The sequence below is a fragment of the Spermophilus citellus genome (genome assembly GCF_964194105.1).
Source record: "Spermophilus citellus genome assembly, chromosome: 17".
Lineage (NCBI taxonomy): Eukaryota > Metazoa > Chordata > Mammalia > Rodentia > Sciuridae > Spermophilus > Spermophilus citellus.
In genome coordinates this window covers 60,507,049-60,525,877 of record NC_138199.1, presented here as the reverse complement: position 1 = coordinate 60,525,877, position 18,829 = coordinate 60,507,049, and the positions used below count along the sequence as shown (strand labels likewise).

At 39.1% G+C, this 18,829-nt stretch overlaps 1 protein-coding gene and 2 long non-coding RNA genes across 3 annotated transcripts in view; 2 read left to right on the top strand and 1 right to left on the bottom strand.

Annotated features, from left to right (window-relative positions):
- The window catches only part of LOC308636787, a 532,023-nt gene that overhangs the window by 244,176 nt on the left and 269,018 nt on the right, over positions 1–18,829 (top strand). The window lies entirely within an intron of this gene.
- LOC308636788 overlaps positions 1–18,829 on the bottom strand; it is a 682,020-nt gene that overhangs the window by 467,391 nt on the left and 195,800 nt on the right. The window lies entirely within an intron of this gene.
- LOC308636768 (EF-hand calcium-binding domain-containing protein 3-like) overlaps positions 1–18,829 on the top strand; it is a gene marked incomplete at its 3' end in the record, with an annotated part of 55,822 nt that overhangs the window by 14,435 nt on the left and 22,558 nt on the right. The window contains exons 4-7 of the mRNA XM_081272473.1: positions 5,299–5,360; positions 10,473–10,616; positions 12,416–12,487; positions 14,845–14,965. Of these exons, the coding sequence (XP_081128599.1) occupies positions 5,299–5,360; positions 10,473–10,616; positions 12,416–12,487; positions 14,845–14,965 (399 nt within the window). The remainder of the gene's footprint in view (positions 1–5,298; positions 5,361–10,472; positions 10,617–12,415; positions 12,488–14,844; positions 14,966–18,829) is intronic.

Sequence of the window (18,829 nt, the reverse complement as noted above, 5' to 3'; positions counted from 1 at the left end):
AAATCTATTTTCTGTTAGGACATAGAATGTCATAGAGGGATCGAGGAGTTATAAGTTATTCATTAAGGTATTTTGAGTGCCAATTTAAAGAATAAGTGTAAAACATCATGCCTGGCATGATGGCGCAGCCTGTAATCCCAGTGGCTTGGAAGGCTGAGACAGGGGGATCATGAGTTCAAAGCCAGCCTCAGCAACTTGGTGAGGCCCTGTTTCTAAATAAAAAATATTTAAAAAGGGCATCAGGATGTGGCTCAGTGGTTAAGCACCCCTGGGTTCAATCCCTGGTACCAAAAATAAATAAATAAAAAGATCATAAAGAAGAATTAACTCCTAAGCAAGTCAAAATATAGAGAAAAGAGTACACATTACAAATATAACCAGTAAAATGAGATCTGATAAAATAGGTTTTTCTGAGTCAGCTATTAACAAATTTCAATAAACATCCACCAATGACTAAAAATAAGAGAAGCAAAAATTTGTAATCCCAGTAGCTCAAGAAGCTGAGACAGGAGGATCAACAAGTTCAAAATTTAGCAAGGCCCCAATCAACTTACAAAGACCCTGTCCCAAAATAAAAATAAAAGGTTTGGTTAAGTGATCCTGGGTTCAATACCAGTACAAAAAAAAATTTATACTGCCTGGCATTCCACTTTCCTCTGGATTCTTAAGAATATTATATCTCTGCGTCTGCTGCATCTTTTTACATCATCTGACAGAAATATGTTTATATTTAGGGGTTGGGGTTGTAGTTCAGCTGTAGAGCACTTACCTTGTACTTGTGAGGCACTGTTTGATCCTCAGCACCACAAAAAAAATTAATAAATAAAATAAAGCTATTGTGTCCATCTACAACTAAAAAAATAATAAAAAAGAATAGTTTATAAAATAATCTAAGAGTCTTTAGAAGTTCAAGTAGATGATAAAAAGAAAACATCAGAAGAAATCAATATTGCCAGGTGTGGCAGTGTACACCTAAAATCCCACCTACTTAGGAGGCTGAGGCTGGAGGATCACAAGTTTGAGACCAGCCTGAACACCCTAATGAGACCCTGTCTCAAAATTTAAAAAGGGCTAGGGATATTGCTCAGTGGTACAGTTTTAACTACCAGGACTGCCAAAAAACAAAAACAAAACAAAACAACCTTATCACAGCCAGGATGGGTGTAGTTCCGTGGGAGAGCCCTTACCTAGCAGAGGCCCTAGACTTGATCTCCAGCAATGCAAATAAATAAATAAATAAATAAAAGCTGGTCATTTTCTTTTCTCCCAGGTCCCTCTTTGAAATGAGTTGAATCTGATAAATACCCTACAGGACACTAAATAATAATTTTATTTTTTATTATTTTTTTCTCATTTCAATATTTTTTCTTTCCCAGCAGAAATAGTTTTATTTGGACCCAGAGCTGGAGAATGAGACTAGGACCTAAGATAATATATTGAGCTAAGGAGTAGATATTAGCTTACAAAAGGGCAGTCAGAGCTCATCAGCCAAATGGACTCTACTTCCCAGCAGCCTTGCTGTTAGTGCAATCAATAAAAGGACTGCTGGGAAATATATATGCCACTAAATCACCCCAGTGATTTTTCATCATAGAAAAATTTCCATAAACCCTCCAAACTACACATATTACAAAAGGAAATTTTAAAATATCACATTTTACAGAATTTAAACTTTTCTTCAGCATCTAGCTCAGAGGTCTCACCAACTTCAAAATACAGCTTTCCACTGAACTCTTCAACCATATAAATAAGATCTATCAAGCAATGAGAAGGCTATCTTTGCTAGCCAATGGCAATTCTCTTCCCAATTCAGCTTCCCTGAGCTAAGGCTCAGGTGGGGCAGGCTAGGAAGCACATTGGTTAATAAAACATAGCAGCTGAAACTTGATGGGACAGCAGAACTGGTGAGACTTGAGAGGAGGGTCCAGGTTCTGTATTCAGTCAGAGTCACTGCTGGAAGAGGAGGGATGCTTGCCATGCTTGTGGTGTTTGTGCATCTTTTCTTCCACATCTTCTTGTCCATAATCATTCCTGGGCCTACCATGCCAGGAGCCATGTGGTTCACAGGAGGCATAACAGGAACAGATGGTGGGTGTGAAGGAGAGTAGGGACCTGAGGGTTGGTGTCCTGGCAGAGAATAAGGGGACCCATGTGGAGGAAAACTTGGCATTTCCTGGGGAGCTTCTAGGGGAGTGGGACAGAGACCAGGAGGAAAGGCCAGATTGTCAGGTGGTGGATGTGGTGGATGGATGCCCAAGATTGGAACCTCCAGGGTTACCTGACATTGGAGGATTTGGATTTGGCCCTGAGTGCCCAGCACTGGGATTCTCCATATTCAGGTATTTCCCCCAACCAGGTCACCTCCCGAAAGCTGCCAGGGCTTAATCTGTCCTCCTCTAGTCTCTCATTTCCCTTTTTTAACTTTTTTTTATAAAACTACCAAAACCAAGTGATTCCATAGTTTTTAAACTTTCGGTTCTCAGTATTAAATAAAATAAATTTATAAAATTATAGTTTTATTTTATTATTAATTTACATTTAATTAATTGTTTAATTTACCATATTTACAAGTCCAGATTTACACAATAATTTCTATATTCCTAAATAAATTACTGCAGATCTATGCAAACTGTTCCCAAAATATTAACATTCTCTCTCCTTTTCCATATTTTATTTTCTCAAAGAAATGAAAGGTCAAAACAGAGTCCCAAACTTTCCAAAAGATTTTATAACTCTATATCTTTTTCTGTATATTTCTGACATGTGGTAAAAAATACAATCTGGCCAGGTTGTGGCTCAGCAGTAGAGCGCTCGCCTCGCACTTGCAAGATCCTGGGTTCAATCCTCAGCACCATATTAAAAAATAAACAAGTGAAATAAAGATGTTGTGTCCAACTACAACTAAAAAAATAAATATTAAAAAAAATACAATCTGGCAATAACGGATGCAAAGTTTTCTCTATATGGATACTCATCACAACATTACTTATACTAGTTACAAAGTTAAAAAAAACTTTTATTTATAACAACATGAATAGTTAAAGGTTTATAATCTTGAGCTTTTGAATCATACAAACTTAAATCTCAGGTCTGTCCCACCTCTGTGTGACTTTGGATAAGTTATTTAATTCCTTTGAGCCTCAGTTTCCTGTTCTAGAAATGGATGAAATCAGATTTTTTTTTCCTATGAGCCAAGCACTCATCAAAAATAATTTGATGAATTAACATCAGATTATTTATTTTTCTTACACAAAATAAGGACAAGGGAACTTCACTATTTCGCCAGTTGAGAATGGCTGTTCTCCCTCCAATCCAGATTTCTCTTAGAGGACCAGATGTGTCAGCTTGGTTTGATTAACTCCATGTTGTTGTTCCCCCCCCCCCACCCCGGAATATTGTCTCTGTTGAAAAACTGGCTTCACAAAGAAGGTGACAGCAGGAAAATTTCAGAATCCAAAGCTTAAAATAAGTCTTGGGCAGTGTGGGGTTATTTTCTGTCTCTGGGGGTGATCATCCGGTGTCCAAGGCCTGGGGACAGAGGCAAAGTCCCCAGCCGCCCATCTAGGAGATGTCACTCTCAGTAGCATCTGGTGTCCTGACCTGTGCTCGCCCAGGATGATGGTGGGTAAGGAGCAGCAGGTCACAAGGACCTCCTGACCCTCTGGGAGACAGAGCTCTCCCTGGGAAGACCCCAGGACTGAGGGTCAGCAGCCAGGGGAGAATCAACGACTATCCCCGCCTGTGGTCCCTGAGGTCCTGGTGCAGGGATGCAGGAGGCAGCTAGTGTCACAAGACGTCCCTGTCCCCAGCCAGGCCAGGCGCCTGGCTAAGCAAGGAGAAAAACGGTGTCCCTCCTCAGGGCCTGGTCCCTGCGCCTGGTCTCACTTCCTCCCGGCACCTCCTGGAAGGGGAGGAAAGTAACACCCAGGGGAAGGATGGGAAGTGAGGCCACCATCACATTCAAGTTCAGGGTGTGACAGCTCAGTCTGCCCCCCAACAGGCCCCATACTCGGCTCCTCTTCATGGACCACGTCCCTTCTGAGAGTCACGCCCTGCCCTTTATAGGCACAAGGACCCAGAAGTTCCAGAGACACATCCATGTTTAGGCCCTCAGATCCAGAAGTGCTTCAAGTGTCCATGTTTAGGCCCCCGGATCCGGAAGTTCCAAAGGTGCACGTCCACCCAGATCCAGAAGTTCCTCGGGCATACATCCATGTTTAGGCTGTAGCATCTGGAAGTGCCTCAGGTGCACATCCATGTTTAGGCTCTAGGACCGGAAGTTCCTCAGATGTTCATGTTTAGGCCCCCAGATCCGGAAGTTCCTCAGGCATCCATATTTAGGCCCACGGATCCAGAGGTTCCTCAGGTGCAAGTCCATGTTTAGGCCCCTGGATCTGGAAGTTCCTTGGTGCACATCCATGTTTAAGCCCCCGGATCCAGAAGTTCCTCAGGCATCCATGTTTAGGTTCTGGGATCCAGAAGTTCCTCAGGCATCCATGTTTAGGCCCCCGGATCCGGAAGTTCCTCAGGTGCATGTCCTATTTTAGGCCCCCAGATCTGGAAGTTCCTCAGGTGCACGTCCAACTTTGGGCTCTCAGATCCGGAAGTTTCTCAGTCCTCCATGTTTAGGCCGTAGCATCCAGAAGTTCCTCAATGTCCATGTTTAAGGCCCCACCCCCGCCCGGAAGTTCCTCAGGCATCCATGTTTAGGCTCTAGGATCCGGAAGTGCCTCAGGCACATGTTCATGTTTAAGCCCCCAGATCTGGAAGTTCCTCAGTCCTCCATGTTTAGGCCGTAGCATCCGGAAGTTCCTCAGGCACACGTACATGTTTAGGATCCAAAAGTTCCTTTGGTGCACGTCCATGTTGAGACTCTAGGATCTGGAAGTTCCTCAGGTGTCCATGTTTAGGCCCCCGGGGTCCGGAAGTTCCTCAGGTGCGTGTCCATGTTTAGGCTCTAGGATCCGGAAGTTCCTCAGTCCTCCATGTTTAGGCTGTAGCATCCGGAAGTTCCTCAGGTATACACCCATGTTTAAGTGAAATCAGATTTTTTTAAGGAAGGTGAGGATGATTTGCAAGTATAGGACCACCGAGGTGCATATTTCAGTGGCCAACATTTACTTACTGTCCATACTGCAACTGTTAGCAAGTGATAGTAACTGGTCCCTTTAGATACTGTGACTCTGGATAAACTGTGATACTTTCAGTCATTTCATTCAGCAAAAAAAGTCAAAGAAGATTGACTTTTGCTGGTTTCATATATGTATTAAGTCTTAATCTTTTTATGTATCTTTTCAGGGGTAATAATTTACCAGAACATCTTCAACACAAAGAAAAGTTGAGCCCTTCACAAATAGAAGGTAATGAGAATCATCCTAGAAATTAAAGGATAAACAACAGCCTCTTAATATATCTGATCCTTTCTTCTTTAATAGAGATATGAGATTTGAAGGGCTGTCTACACTACCCCATCACTAAGACAGAAAAAAATTAAATTAAAAAAACTTTTTGTAGGGGATGGGAATATAGCTCAATTGTAGAGTACTTGCCTAGCTTTTTGTGGGATTGGAGAGGAACTGCTTTCAAATTGGCATCTCTGTAGAATTTTAAAATTCCTGACCAAATATTTTTATTCAAAGGAGAACTTGTGGGGAGTGGAAAAGAATAAATTCAAGGTCAAATGTAAATTAAGCTATGGAAAAATATAAGCACAGCTGAAGTTCCAAGGATTTCTCAGAGAAGAATTATAATAATAAAATGAGCTGCAGTGTCTATAATTCATTCATCCAAACAACAAATACCTATTTTAAACCAACAATGTCCAGGCATGAGAAACACAATAAAATAAGTTAGACATGGTTCCTGCCTTAATAGAAAGTATAACAGGGAAGACCAATGGTTAAACCATGAATTTGTTGAATGAATCATTTAAAGCGCAATATGATATGTGTTGTGATATGGAAGTATACAGTCTTATAGAAAGAAGCATAAAAGGAAGTGTCCTGACTTGGTCTCATGAAGGGAAGGGGAGTCCCAGAGAAAGCTGAATGGTAAGTAGGAATAAATTGGGCAAAGAACAGAGAGAGGAACATTTCAGGTAGAAAGAACAGATCTATAAATGCCCAGAGAAAAGGGAGAGCATTTTACAGTAGAAAAGCTAGAAGAATTTCAGCTATTTGGGAGGCTTGGGCAGGAAGATTGTAAATTCAAGGCCAGTTTTAGCAACTTAGTGATACCCTGTCTCAAAAAATTTTTAAAAAGCTGGGGTTGTAGCTCAATGGTAGAGTATCACTGTGTTCAATCCCCAGTACCACAAAAGATAAAATAACAACTAAAAGTCAAGCATGGCTGACTTTGGGTTTGGGGAAAGATAATGCTTCACCCCTCTAAATTTGGAAACAATTGAAAAATTGACCCAGGAGTCAGAAGCAATCAAAAAATCACCTCTAGCTGGGCGTGGTGTCACATGCCTATAATCCCAGCAATTTGGGAGGCTGAAGTAGGAGTATTGCTAGTTCAAAGCCAGCCTCAGCAATTTAGCGAGTCCCTGAGCAATTTAGCAAGACCCTGTTTCTAAATAAAATACAAAAAGGGGCTGGGGATGTGGCTCAGTGGTTAAGCACCCCTGAGTACCAAAAAAATCACCTCTAACTGGGTGTGGTGGTGCATGCCTGTAATCCCAGTGACTTGGGAGGAAGACTGCAAGTTCAAAAACAGTCTCAGCTAAAGTTTTTTAGTATTGAAAATAAAACAGTCTCAGCAATTTAGTGAGGTCCTGAGCAACTCAGTGAGACCCTCTCTCTAAATAAAATATAAAAACAGGCTGGGGATGTAGCTCAGTGGTTAAGAAAGCGTCCTTGGGTTCTGTCTCTAGTACCAAAAAAAATTTTTTTAAATCACCTTTATTGCTGAGAAAGCTGTTTGGAAAATGAAGGACTGTCAATATCAGATTTGCATTTCTGCATGTTAATTGTAATACTAATAAGCTTATGATTATTGTAGTGTTAATCCTCACAGCTTTTCTGAGAAGTAGATGTATTCATTCTACATGCATTTATTGAATACCTCGAAGTCCCCAAAATCTCCCATCCTTGCTCTCAAATGATATCCTTACTTCCTACTTCTCTGCAGAAAACTGAAGCAATCAGAAAAAAATTTTCACTCTCACCTTCATATCTACTTCCCTACCAGCATCTGTACCCACATACTCTACTTTCCAAAACAACTGGAGCAACATAACTAAACAATATAGAATTAGATTATAACTCAAAGAATAAAATAAACATCCATGAGTCCATAATGATAAAAATAAATGATTGAGGGGCTGAGGCTGTGGCTCAGAGGAAGAGCGCTCACCTAGCACACATGGGGCACTGGGTTCAATCCTCAGCACCACATAAAAATAAAATAAAGGTATTGTGTCCGTCTATAACTTTAAAAATACATATTTAAAATAAATAAATAAATGATTGGATTTTTAATACAAAGACGACACAAATGGCCAAGTCAGTTGTACTAAAGGGAGAAATGAGGTCACTATGTATTTTTAATACATTTTTAAGTTGTTGATAGCCATTTATTTATTTATTTATTTATATGCAGTGCTGAGGATAAAACCCAGTGCCTCACACATGCTAGGCAAACACTCTACCATTGAGCCACAACCCTAGCCCCCACAATGTATTTTTAAGGAGAAGTAACAGTGTATTTGTATGATAATAGGAATATTTATTATAATAGTGAAAATTTGGTGTTGGAGACAGGGACCTTTTAGAGGGTGATATCTGTGAATATGAGAGAGGGGATAAATTATAATCTACAATAGAGGTAACTGGATCTAGATAAAAGTATAAATTTCAGGTCTAGGGATGTAGCTCAGTGATAGATCACTTTCCTACTATGTGTGAGGTTCTGAGTTTAATTCCCAGTTACAAAAAAGAAAAGTATAAAGTTCATTTGTGGAATAGGGAAGAAATCAGAGTATTATTACTTATAAAGGTAGACAGGTAGAAAAGAATGTAGGAAGGCCAGGCACAGTGGTGCACCCCTATAATCCCAGCAGCTCAGGAGGCTGAAGCAGGAGGATCACAAGTTCAAAGCCAGCCTCAGAACTTAGTGAGGCACTAAGCAACTCAGTAAGACCCTGTCTCTAAATAAAATACAAAAAAGGGATGGGGATATAACTCAGTGGTAAAGTGCTCCTGGTTCAATTCCCATTACCTAAAAGAAAGGAAAGGAAGGGAGAGAGAAAGGAAGGAAAAGAAGGTGGGAGTCTTGTCAAAATTCTATTTGTCTCTTTTTCTCAATCCCCAATCCAGCATTACTTTTTCTTTTTTTCATGGTATAGACCACCTTCTAAAATAGTATCTAATTTACCTACTTATTTTATTTATATGAGGACAAAAACGTTTGTGTATTTCATGCTGGAGTGTATCCTAAGCACTTAGAGCACAGTACCTGGCACACAGAAAGCATGCAATAAATATTTGCTAAATTGCATGAATGCCTACAACATGATAAAGGGGCTGTGAGAAGATAGAGATGAGTCAGAAATAGTTTGATTCCAGCTCTAGAAAAGCTTACCTTTTGTCAAGGGAGATAGGTATTATCTTTTCATACAGTTACAAGGTAAGTATCATTATCTTATAGGATTAATCACTTCTTGTACATAGAGATGCTGAGACATGAATGTGTATGAAATGCATTCTATTCTGGTGCCATTTGGAATATACTTTGATCTGGATTTATTTCTTCATTCACTAATTTTAGAAAACACATACCTAATTTGGCTTCAATTGGTGCTTTGAGTATTTCTTTGAAAAACACTTTAGATATGTATAACACATACATATACATATTCAATTTGGGTCCAACTTCGTGTATTAGTTTTCTACTGCTACCATAACAAGTTATCACAAATTTCACAGCATAAAACAGCAGGTTGTACAGGTCAGAAGTCCAGATAGGCTCGACTGGCTTCTCTCCTGCAGGTCTTAGAGGTTCCAAATTCAGGGGTGGAGACAGGCATGTTAGTACACACCTATCATCACAGAGACTCCAGAGATTGAGGCAGAAACATGGAAAGTTTGAGGCTAGCCTGGGCAATTTAGTAAGACCTGTCTCAGAATAAAAAGTAATAAGCAGCACCATGGTAGAGCACCCCTGGGTTCAATTGCCAGTATTGGAAGGAAGAAAGGAAGGAAAGCAGGGGAAGGAACAAGAAGGAAATAAACAAACTTAGGTGTTATCTAGCCTGGGCTCTTATTCGGGAGAATATCTTTTTTTTTTCTTTTACATTACTGGGGATCAAACCCAGGATCTCTGGCATGCTAGGCAAGCTCTCTACCACTGAGTTGCCTCCCCAGCCCTTATGTGGGGATTCTTATTTGGAAAGTCCAGAGAATCTGCTTCCAATCTCATTCAGATTTGTGGCATAACTGAGTTCTTTGCAGTTGCATAGCTGAGGTCCCAGTTTTCTTGCTGCCAGTCAACCAGGAGACTCAGCCCCTTAAGGCTACCTATGTTGTATACCATGTTGCTCCCCATAACCTATCTTCAAACAAGCAATGGTGGGGGAAATCTTCTCATGCCCTGAATTTCTTTTTCTGCCACATCTGTCTTGCTTCTAGCTCTATGATGAGTTTATATAATTAGATTGGGCCCAATATCTTTACTGAAAGGAAGGAAGGGAGGGAGGGAAGGAGGAAAGAAGGAAGGAAAGAATATATTCAATATATTTTTTGGATTATCTCAGATAATCCTAAATAATCTATCTCAATTATATCTGCAAAGTCCCTTTTACCATATAAAGTAATTTATTCATAGGTTCCAGAGATTCTGGCGTGGACTTCTTTGGAAGGCTATCTCACATACCAATTAGCTTGTTCTACTTCAAATCCCTAGGAAGGGCAGTATCGGGTATCAGAAATGTCTATTAAAAGCCAGGTGTGGTAGTATAGGACTATAATCCCAGTGACTTGGGGGGCTGAGGCAGGATGATCACACATGTAAGGCCAGCCTGGGCAACTCAGTGGGGCTCTAAACTACTTAGCAAGGTCTCAAAATAAATAGGGCTGGGGAGGCAGGTGCAGTGATGCATACCTGTAATCCCAACAGCTTGGGAGGTTGAGGCAAGAGGATTACAAGTTCAAAACAGCCTCAGCAAAAGCAAGGCGCTAAGCAACTCAGTGAGACCCTGTCTCTAATTAAAATACAAAATAGGGCTGCGGATGTGGCTCAGTGGTCAAGTGCCCTTGAGTGCAATTCCCAGTACCCCTCAAAAAGTGGGGTGGGGCTGGGGATGTAATTTAGAAGTAAAGCTCTCCTCAGTATCCCTCCCTCCAAAAGTATTAAATGTCTATTTTTCTCAGTACTTCTCTAGAACATGATCTCCAGCTGTATTATCTGTTCTAGTCTTATTAGCATAGGTATTTCTTCCTAAATAACTGCCGTAACTTAATTCCATTCTCCAGCCTTCCATCATGCCTACGACTTCTTCAGCAAAGATAAAACTGGCTGTATTGATTTACATGGAATGATGTGCACTTTAGCTAAATTGGGAATGAATGTAACCAAGCATGATATCTATAATGAATTAAAATGTGCTGATATTGATCGTGAGTATTTTAATTTCTCATTACCTTCTCATAAAAGACTTCTAAAACACTTTTACAAATACATATTTTTGCTGGGCACAGTGGCATATGCCTGTAAATGCCAGCAACTCAGGAGACTGAGGCAGGAGGATCATGAGTTCAAAGCCAACCTCAGCAACTTAGTGAGGCCCTAAGCAACTCAGCAAGACCCTGTCTCTAAATAAAATACAAAAAGGGCTGGGGATGGGGGGCAGGGGGTGCCTGGGGTTGTGGCTTGGCGGTAGTGCACTTGCCTAGCATGTGAGAGGCACTGAGTTTGATCCTCAGCACCACATAGAAATAAATAAATAAAGATATTGTGCCCAACTATAACTAAAAATATATTTTTTTTAAAAAAGGGGGCTGGGGATATGGCTAAGTGGTTAAGCACCCCGGGGTTCAATCCCTGGTACCAAAAATAAACTATTTGAGGTGTTTGGCATTCACTGGAGGTCTTGGAATATATCCTCTTCAGATAAAGGGGACTACTGTATATGAGTTTATTTCCCTGTAAAGATATCATTGAGGTATGTGTGTGTGTGTGTGTGTATGTATATATATAAATTATGAAATCAAATTAATCCTCAGAACTATTCTTTGAAAAATCCTGAGTGGAAACTGAGTGACTATCTCAATATCAAATTCAGGTTATCTTTCATGATGTTCATTTTGGAAGATACCTTGAAATCACAAATACAAAAACATAAACAATTTAAAAACTGACATGATGCCCAGAAAATCCAAGCCCTTTGTTTCCATTTAAGTCATAAAGTATGAATCCTCTTTGCATTATTAGGGTCTACCTACACTGAGTTTTAAATGACAGAGATTTTTTTTATATTTTTAAAGCATCAAGATCATGTTTTTAATAGCAAGGATATTGGAATGATGTGCATTTTAGCTAAATTGGGAATGAATAGTGGAAGGAGACAGTCATCATTATACAAAATTCATGTATGAAGATGTGAATTTCGTGTCAACATACCTTATATACAAACAAAGATTTGAGAAATTGTGGTATAAAGGTGTATTAAGAATTGCAATGCAAAAAAATTATGAATGTAATGCACTCCTCTATTGTGATGTAAGAAATAATAATAAAAAAGATCATGTTTTTATTAAAAATCCTGACCTAGTGATTAGTAGTTCAAGCTGATACATTGTGTGAAAAATATATTCAGCACATTATCACCTCTCACCTCACTGAGCTCACCCACTGTCAGTGCCCACTCAGTCAGCATTAGTTCCACATGTGATTCAATGTCACCAGTTAAGGTATCACTTTTTCCACTAACTATGCATAATTTTTCTATTCTTCCTAGGAAGCATACACACATCCACTTTAATAGCACTATCTTTAATTTTAGAAGAAATGGGCTAAAGCTTGGCTATTTTATAGTAGAAAAGGGCTGGATATGGAGTGGGATATTGGGTAGATTCCTTGTAAAAATGGCAAAACTCTGGACGAGGAGTGAATGGACAGGCCCATGGACAGGCCCGCAGCGGTTGGGAGCCCTGGCTGAGTGTTTATAGCATCTCTCCAGCCCTAAAATGCTCTGTGGTTTTGTTTATTTTATTTTAACTTTTGTGGTGCTGGGGATTGAACCTGGGGCCTTGTGCATGTGAGGCAAGCACTCTATCAACTGAGCTATATCCCCAGTTGAAAATGCTCTGATTTTAAGTATTAAGTGGTCCAGAGTGCTTTAACTTTTACACTCAATATGTACTCTAATAATTTCAATACATCTTATTCTTGTTCTGAGCTTATATTTCTGTTGCAGGAGACGGGAAGGTGAACTTCTCTGACTTCATAAAGGTGCTAACAGATAAGAACCGCTTCCTCAAAGCTGTAGGTGAGCAGAGGTGTTCCTGACAGGTGTTCCTGAATAGATGGCAGTTGGGTAGCTACAGCCCACTACATGTAAACATTATTCACTTAGGCCTCCAATGTGGAGACAAATCAGAAAGCTGTACTTTGAGGATATGATTTATTTTTGTACTGCTTCTCCAAAACAATATTTGCTAAACAAATTGATACTTTAAGTTTTGGGGTTGTTTTTTTGTTTTTTTTTTTTTTTTTTTGCTATTTTCTTTTCTTTTTTCTTCTTCTCCTTTTTTTTTTTTTTTTTTTTTGTTTGTGTGTGTGTGTGGTGGTGGTGGTGGTGGTCATCTGGTACTGGGGATTGAACCAGGGGTCCTGTGCCACTGAGTTATACCTCCAGTTTTTATTTTTCATTCTAGACAAATTCTCACTAAGTTGCCCAAGGCTGGCTTCAAACTTGGAATTCTCTTACCTCAGCCTTCCACTTATCTGGGATTATAGATGTGCGGCACCATGCCCAAACCCAGTTTTAGAATTTTAATTTAAATAATCATGCAGGTACTGGTATTGTCTAAAGACCTACTTCACATGATACTGCCCTTTAGTTTCCAATGAGAACCTTCAGGAAGTAACAAGGGTAGAAAATTTTAGTCTCATTTCATAGTGTTTTAATTACTTACTGAGGATGTGCACTACTTTCAGAGGCATTCCTTTTACAAAAGAAAAAAACATTTCTTTAGGAAAAAAAACATGCTCTCATGAAGATTTGGGGCATAGATAATAGGGTCTTTTATATGCTTGCTTGTTTTACTTTTTAGTACTAGGGATTAAACCCAGAGTACTTTACCACTGAGCTACATCCCCAGTTTTGGGTTTTGTTGTTGTTGTTGTTTTGTTTTGTTTTGCTAAGTTGCTAAGGTTGATTTCAAATTTATGATCCTCAAAGTTGCTGGGGTTACATACATGTGCCACAGTGCCTGGCTGATAATATACTGTTCTTTAAAAAATACCTCCTTTATGGGGGTAGGAAAGATGGTAGAATGATGTAAACATCATTACCGTAGGCACATTTATGATTGCACGGTGGTACATCTCTACTTCATGTAGAACCAGAGAATTGAAATGCTGCGCCCCATTTATGTATAATGAATTGATATGCATTCTGCTGTCATGTACAACTAAGTAGAACAAATAAAAAATAATAAATTTATAAATATACCTCTTAGCTAGGCATGGTGGCACATGCCTGCAATCCCAGCAGGTCTGAGGCAAGAGGATGGCAAGTTTAAGGCTATCCTTATCAACTTATGATACCTTGTCTCAAAGGAAAAAATAAAAAAGGCTGTGGATATAGCTCAGTGGTTGAGCACCCTAGGTTTGCTGGTACAAAAAAGAAAGAAAGAAAGAGAGAAAGAGAGAAAGAGAGAAAGAGAGAAAGAGAGAAAGAGAGAGAGAGAGAGAGAGAGAGAGAGAGAGAGAGAGAGAGAGAGAGAGAGAAGAAAGAAAGAAAGAAAGAAAGAAAGAAAGAAAGAAAGAAAGAAAGAAAGAAAAGAAAAGAAAAGAAAAAGTATATCTTCACTCTGATGATGCCTCTACCCTTGTTAAAGTCTGCTTGTGGTTAAGAGCATTTTCTCACACAAGGCTATACATGCTCTATTGGTATACTTGAAATATTGTTATTTGTACTCTCACGGTTTGTTTAGGAACTTAACAACCTTCCTTGGAAAATCTAATTACTTTTCATATCTTGTTTTCTAAGATAAATACATTCCAAATATTGCACACAGTTTTGAAAACAGGCCCATTCCTAAATTATGAATTGTCCTTAAGATAAAGAGTTAAGATAAAGATAAAAGTTACTGTTTGCAAATACTTTGATAGTAGTGGGAGTTTTCCTGCAAACCAGAGATAAATTTATCAAAAAATTCTTTGCCTAGAAGAACAAAATAGTAGTTCATAGCATACAGTTCATGCTTATGTTGAAAGTATTACTATATTTACTTAGAAGTCATTGAACTAAAAGTATTTTTATATTTGGGGATTACTCTGGTCAAGTAATCAAAATTAACTTTCTACCAATTAGAACAAAATTTTAATGATTACTATATCTCTAATCCCTTACTTGATGTTATTATAAGAAATACTCAGTAAAAAGATTATCTGTAGGGCTGGGGTTGTGGCTCAGTGGTAGAGTGCTTGCCTAGCATGTGTGAGTCACTGGATTCGATTCTAGGCACCACATATAAATAAATAAATAAATAAATAAATAAATAAATAAATGACCATTGACAGCTAAAAAATATTTTTTAAAAAATATTATCTATTATATTACTTTTTGATGAATGATTTGTTCAGAATGCATTTTGAAATCTGTTTCCTTTTCCATAGTTCCAGAAAAGGAAACCTATTTAGATTTAACTGACAACCTGGGGATCCTATTATTTGAAATCCTATCAAAGCTTGTAGAGACTTCAGCCCTACCCAGAAAGGCTATAATGGAAATAGTACGGTAAGTGGCAAGGAAAGAGACAAAAGAACAACCTTCTCAGAAGCACTTATAAGGATATCTTACTTACATCCTACTCCACAAGGTCTGGCCCAAAACATAGGAGAAAGGTATCGAAGCAAATGGTCATGTGCCACAAAATTTCTGCCTAGCTTTGTCTGAAATTGCAAGGCTGAGCTCAGACAAACCAGGACCCTGCTGTGAGCCTAAGACATCCAAAAAAGTTCAGCCTCCCCTACCTAACACCAGAGAATCCCAGAAGAATAAGACTTATTCAGGGATGATTTTTTTTTTTTTTTTTTTGGTACTGGGAATTTAAACCAGGGTGCTTTACCACTGAGCTCCATCCCCAGCCCTTTTCATTTTGAGACAGAGTCTTGCTAAGTTGGTTAGGGTCTCACTAAATTACAGAAGCTGGCCTTAAATTTACCATCTTCCTATCTCAGCCTACAGATTTGCTGAGATTTAAGGTGTGCAGAAATGATTTAAAATGGCTTCAAAATCCAGTGGGGAATACAAGACACTCCCATACCCACTAGACTTTGAGAGGTGTAATAAGTTCAGATTTCCCAACATACTGCATGGGGCCAGAATTAGAATTGAGTATAAAGGATGAGAAGAAAACATTCTCACAACCAAGTGTAATAATTTATTCCAGCAAATAGCACTAAAAACAAATTTCTTCAATCTATTTTTATCATTGTATTATAGAAATTAAATGTTCCCATTATGAATATGTTAAATTCACGTTCTACAAAGTTTTCTGGTATCACACTTAAGACTTAAAAATACAGAATACTACCAAAAAGGGTAAAAATATTCTTATGCCTCTAAATAGGAAGCCTGTATTATCCTCTCTCTCCATCAGATGTTGAACAGAGAAGGGCACACAAAATTCTACTTTTCATTTCATTCAAGTTCAAAGACCTTTTTTTTTTGTGGGAGGATACTGGGGATTAAACTCAGGGGTACTCTAGCTCTGAGCTATATCCCCAGCCCTTTTCTATTTTGAGTCAGGTTCTCCCTAAGTTGTCCAGGCTGGCCTGGAACTTGCAATGCTTCTGCCTCAGCCTCCTGAATGGCTAGAATTACAGACATGTGCCACTGCACCTTGTATTATTAATTTAATTTAGTTATTTAGAGATAATTTAATAAATATATATATATTAAATTTCTGCTGTTGGTACACAAATTTGGCACTTAACCTCTCAGCCTCAATTTCCTCATCCATAAAATTAGGAAGATAATAATACCTGCCTTAAAGGGAAGTTGTGGGAATGATATGTGAAAACACATGATATGTGAAGTGCTTAGCACATTACAAAGTTCCATAAATGTCATATTATGTGGAAATAATTACATTAAGCATAGAATATACATATCATTGATTTTAAATCCTCGCCTCCCTATTGAGAATATACTATCATCCCAATTTTTATAATGAAAAAACAGCCAGGCGCAGTGGTGCAACCTATAATCCCAGCAACTCAGGAGGCTAAGGCAAGAGGACCGAAAATTCAAAACCAACCTCAGCAACTTAATGAGGCCCTATGCAACTTAGCAAGAATCTATCTCAAAAGAAAAAAATTAAAAGAGCTGGGGATGTGGCTAAGTGGTTAAACACCTCTGAGTTCAATCCCTGGTGTGATTAAAACAAACCCTGAAGTATAGGCCAGTTAAATAACTTGCCCAGGAGAAAGTGATGCTTGGATTTTAGCAGCCTGATTAGGAACCCAAGCTTTTTTTCTATACCCTATGCTTCCTCTCATACCCAGTAAGTATAGAGGAAATGTTAGCCGATGTTAGTGTTTTTATTGAAATTGGATTGGGGTTGTTATTTATCTGGTTATCTTATTTGGTAGTTAATTATGTGATCATCTCTTTATTGTCTGGTTCCTAAGGAGATTAAAATTGTTTAAAACAATTCCTAAGGGGAAACTTAGAAAGGAAACTCCAATCAGACATCACCAACATGGACCACAGCTGAAGAAACTAGATGGACATTACACTAAAGTATCCATCTAGAACCACAGTCAACATAGTATATCCAATTGACAGACACTTCAGCACATAGCACCAGCAAAAAAGTCTTACTACAAAGCCACTCTACAAAATTGGTAAAGACAACTGCCTTGCCAGATTCACCAGAATCGTGAAAGATAAGGTAACATGACACCTCCAAAGAAACACTCTTTAGCAACAGGCCTCAAAGAAAAGGAAATGAATGAGCTGCCTGACAATTCAAAAGAATGAATTTTAGAAAACAATGAAATTTAAGAGAATACAGATAGACAATCCAACAGAATTATATGATATAAATGAGTAATTCAGCAAAGAGATATAAACCATTTTTTAAAAAGCCAATAAACAAACAAATAAAATATTTAAAAGAACCAGTTAGAGCTGGGCATAGTGGCATATAATCCTAGCTACTCAGGAGGCTGAGGCAGGAGGATTACAAGTGTGAGGCTAGCCTAGTGTCATGATGGGCAAAAGGTGTGACTTATGCAGTTGAGGGGGAGAAATAAAGAATGTCCATGCACTTCTGCCCTAGTCAATCCTTTATTCACTCAAATCATCAACACAATTTCACTCTACAGGTTCTTAATCAAGAAAATGCAATCCATAATGTTAGGCACTGCAATAGACATAATCAATTCACAGAAAATAATTCTAGATTAATTAATTCACAGCAAACAATTCTAGATCAATTATTCTAAGCATTGCAAACACTTAATCAGGATAGGCTCAAGACAGACATTCCCTCTGCGTGCTAAATTCAAGTGTCAGATCAAAAGTCTCAAGCCTTAGGCTTTAAGTCCAGCAGATGCACACTTAGACCAAGGTGATCAGATCAGGTCAGGAACCAAAGCAGGTTTCTCCTAGGGTGGAGCTGATGGCTGGTTGAGGAGAGGGTCCTAGGGAGAAGTTGTGACTCTCACCAGGGTCAAGATATGGCTGAGAGTTTGAGAGTGGTAAGGAAAATGCAGAGGATTAGCAACCATAAAAAGTGTTGGAATGCCAGTCTAGGTCCTAATCAGGCTCTCAGTATGAGGGCATTAGTGTTGTCTGGCTATCTGTTCATTTGCTCTATTATTTATACCAAATTTGGGGGCTGTGAACCCCCCCCTTTCAATCATTATCAGCTGCCACTGGGTCTCAGTGACATCATTTACCCTGGGGTTAAAACATGGTCTGGTGGTCCCCACCCTGATCTTTTTGCCTTTCCCTCTTATTGGTGAGGACAGCCAGACAGAGGCTTCACTCTGAATTTATCAGGGTGGGGGAGAAGTGACTTGTTTGTACCTGAGAGCCATATTGGAGGGCTCCATTAGGCATGCCTGGTGAGATTGCAGGTTTCAAAATGGAGTTTTTAAAATGGTGTTGCTTAGGCCTAGGCCTAAGGCCATCCCCACACCTAGGCAACTTAGTGAAACCCTGTATTAAAGTAAAAATTTTTAAAGGACTAGGAAAATAAATAAATAGAGTTATGCATGCTACTCAAGTGGTAGAACACTCCTGGGTTCAATCCTCAGTACTATTAAAAAAAAAAAAAAACAGAATGCAAAGTTGGTTGTGGTGGTACACACTGTCACGAGGGGGCAAAATTGCATCAAATGCAGTCGAGGGGAAAATAAAGAATGTCCGAAATAAATGTATCAGGGAGGAAAGATGGCGGCCGGCGAGGAAACAGCACGTTCAGTATCTCTACAGTAACGGGATCAAAAAGATCCATTAATACACCCAGATTCTACCTACTGATGAACTTCGAGCAAAACTCCGCTGAAAAGAGACCTGCCGGAAATTAGTAAGTTGATTAGAGGTGACAGTTTGTCCCAGAGGAGTGAATCTTGGCCACGAGGTGCA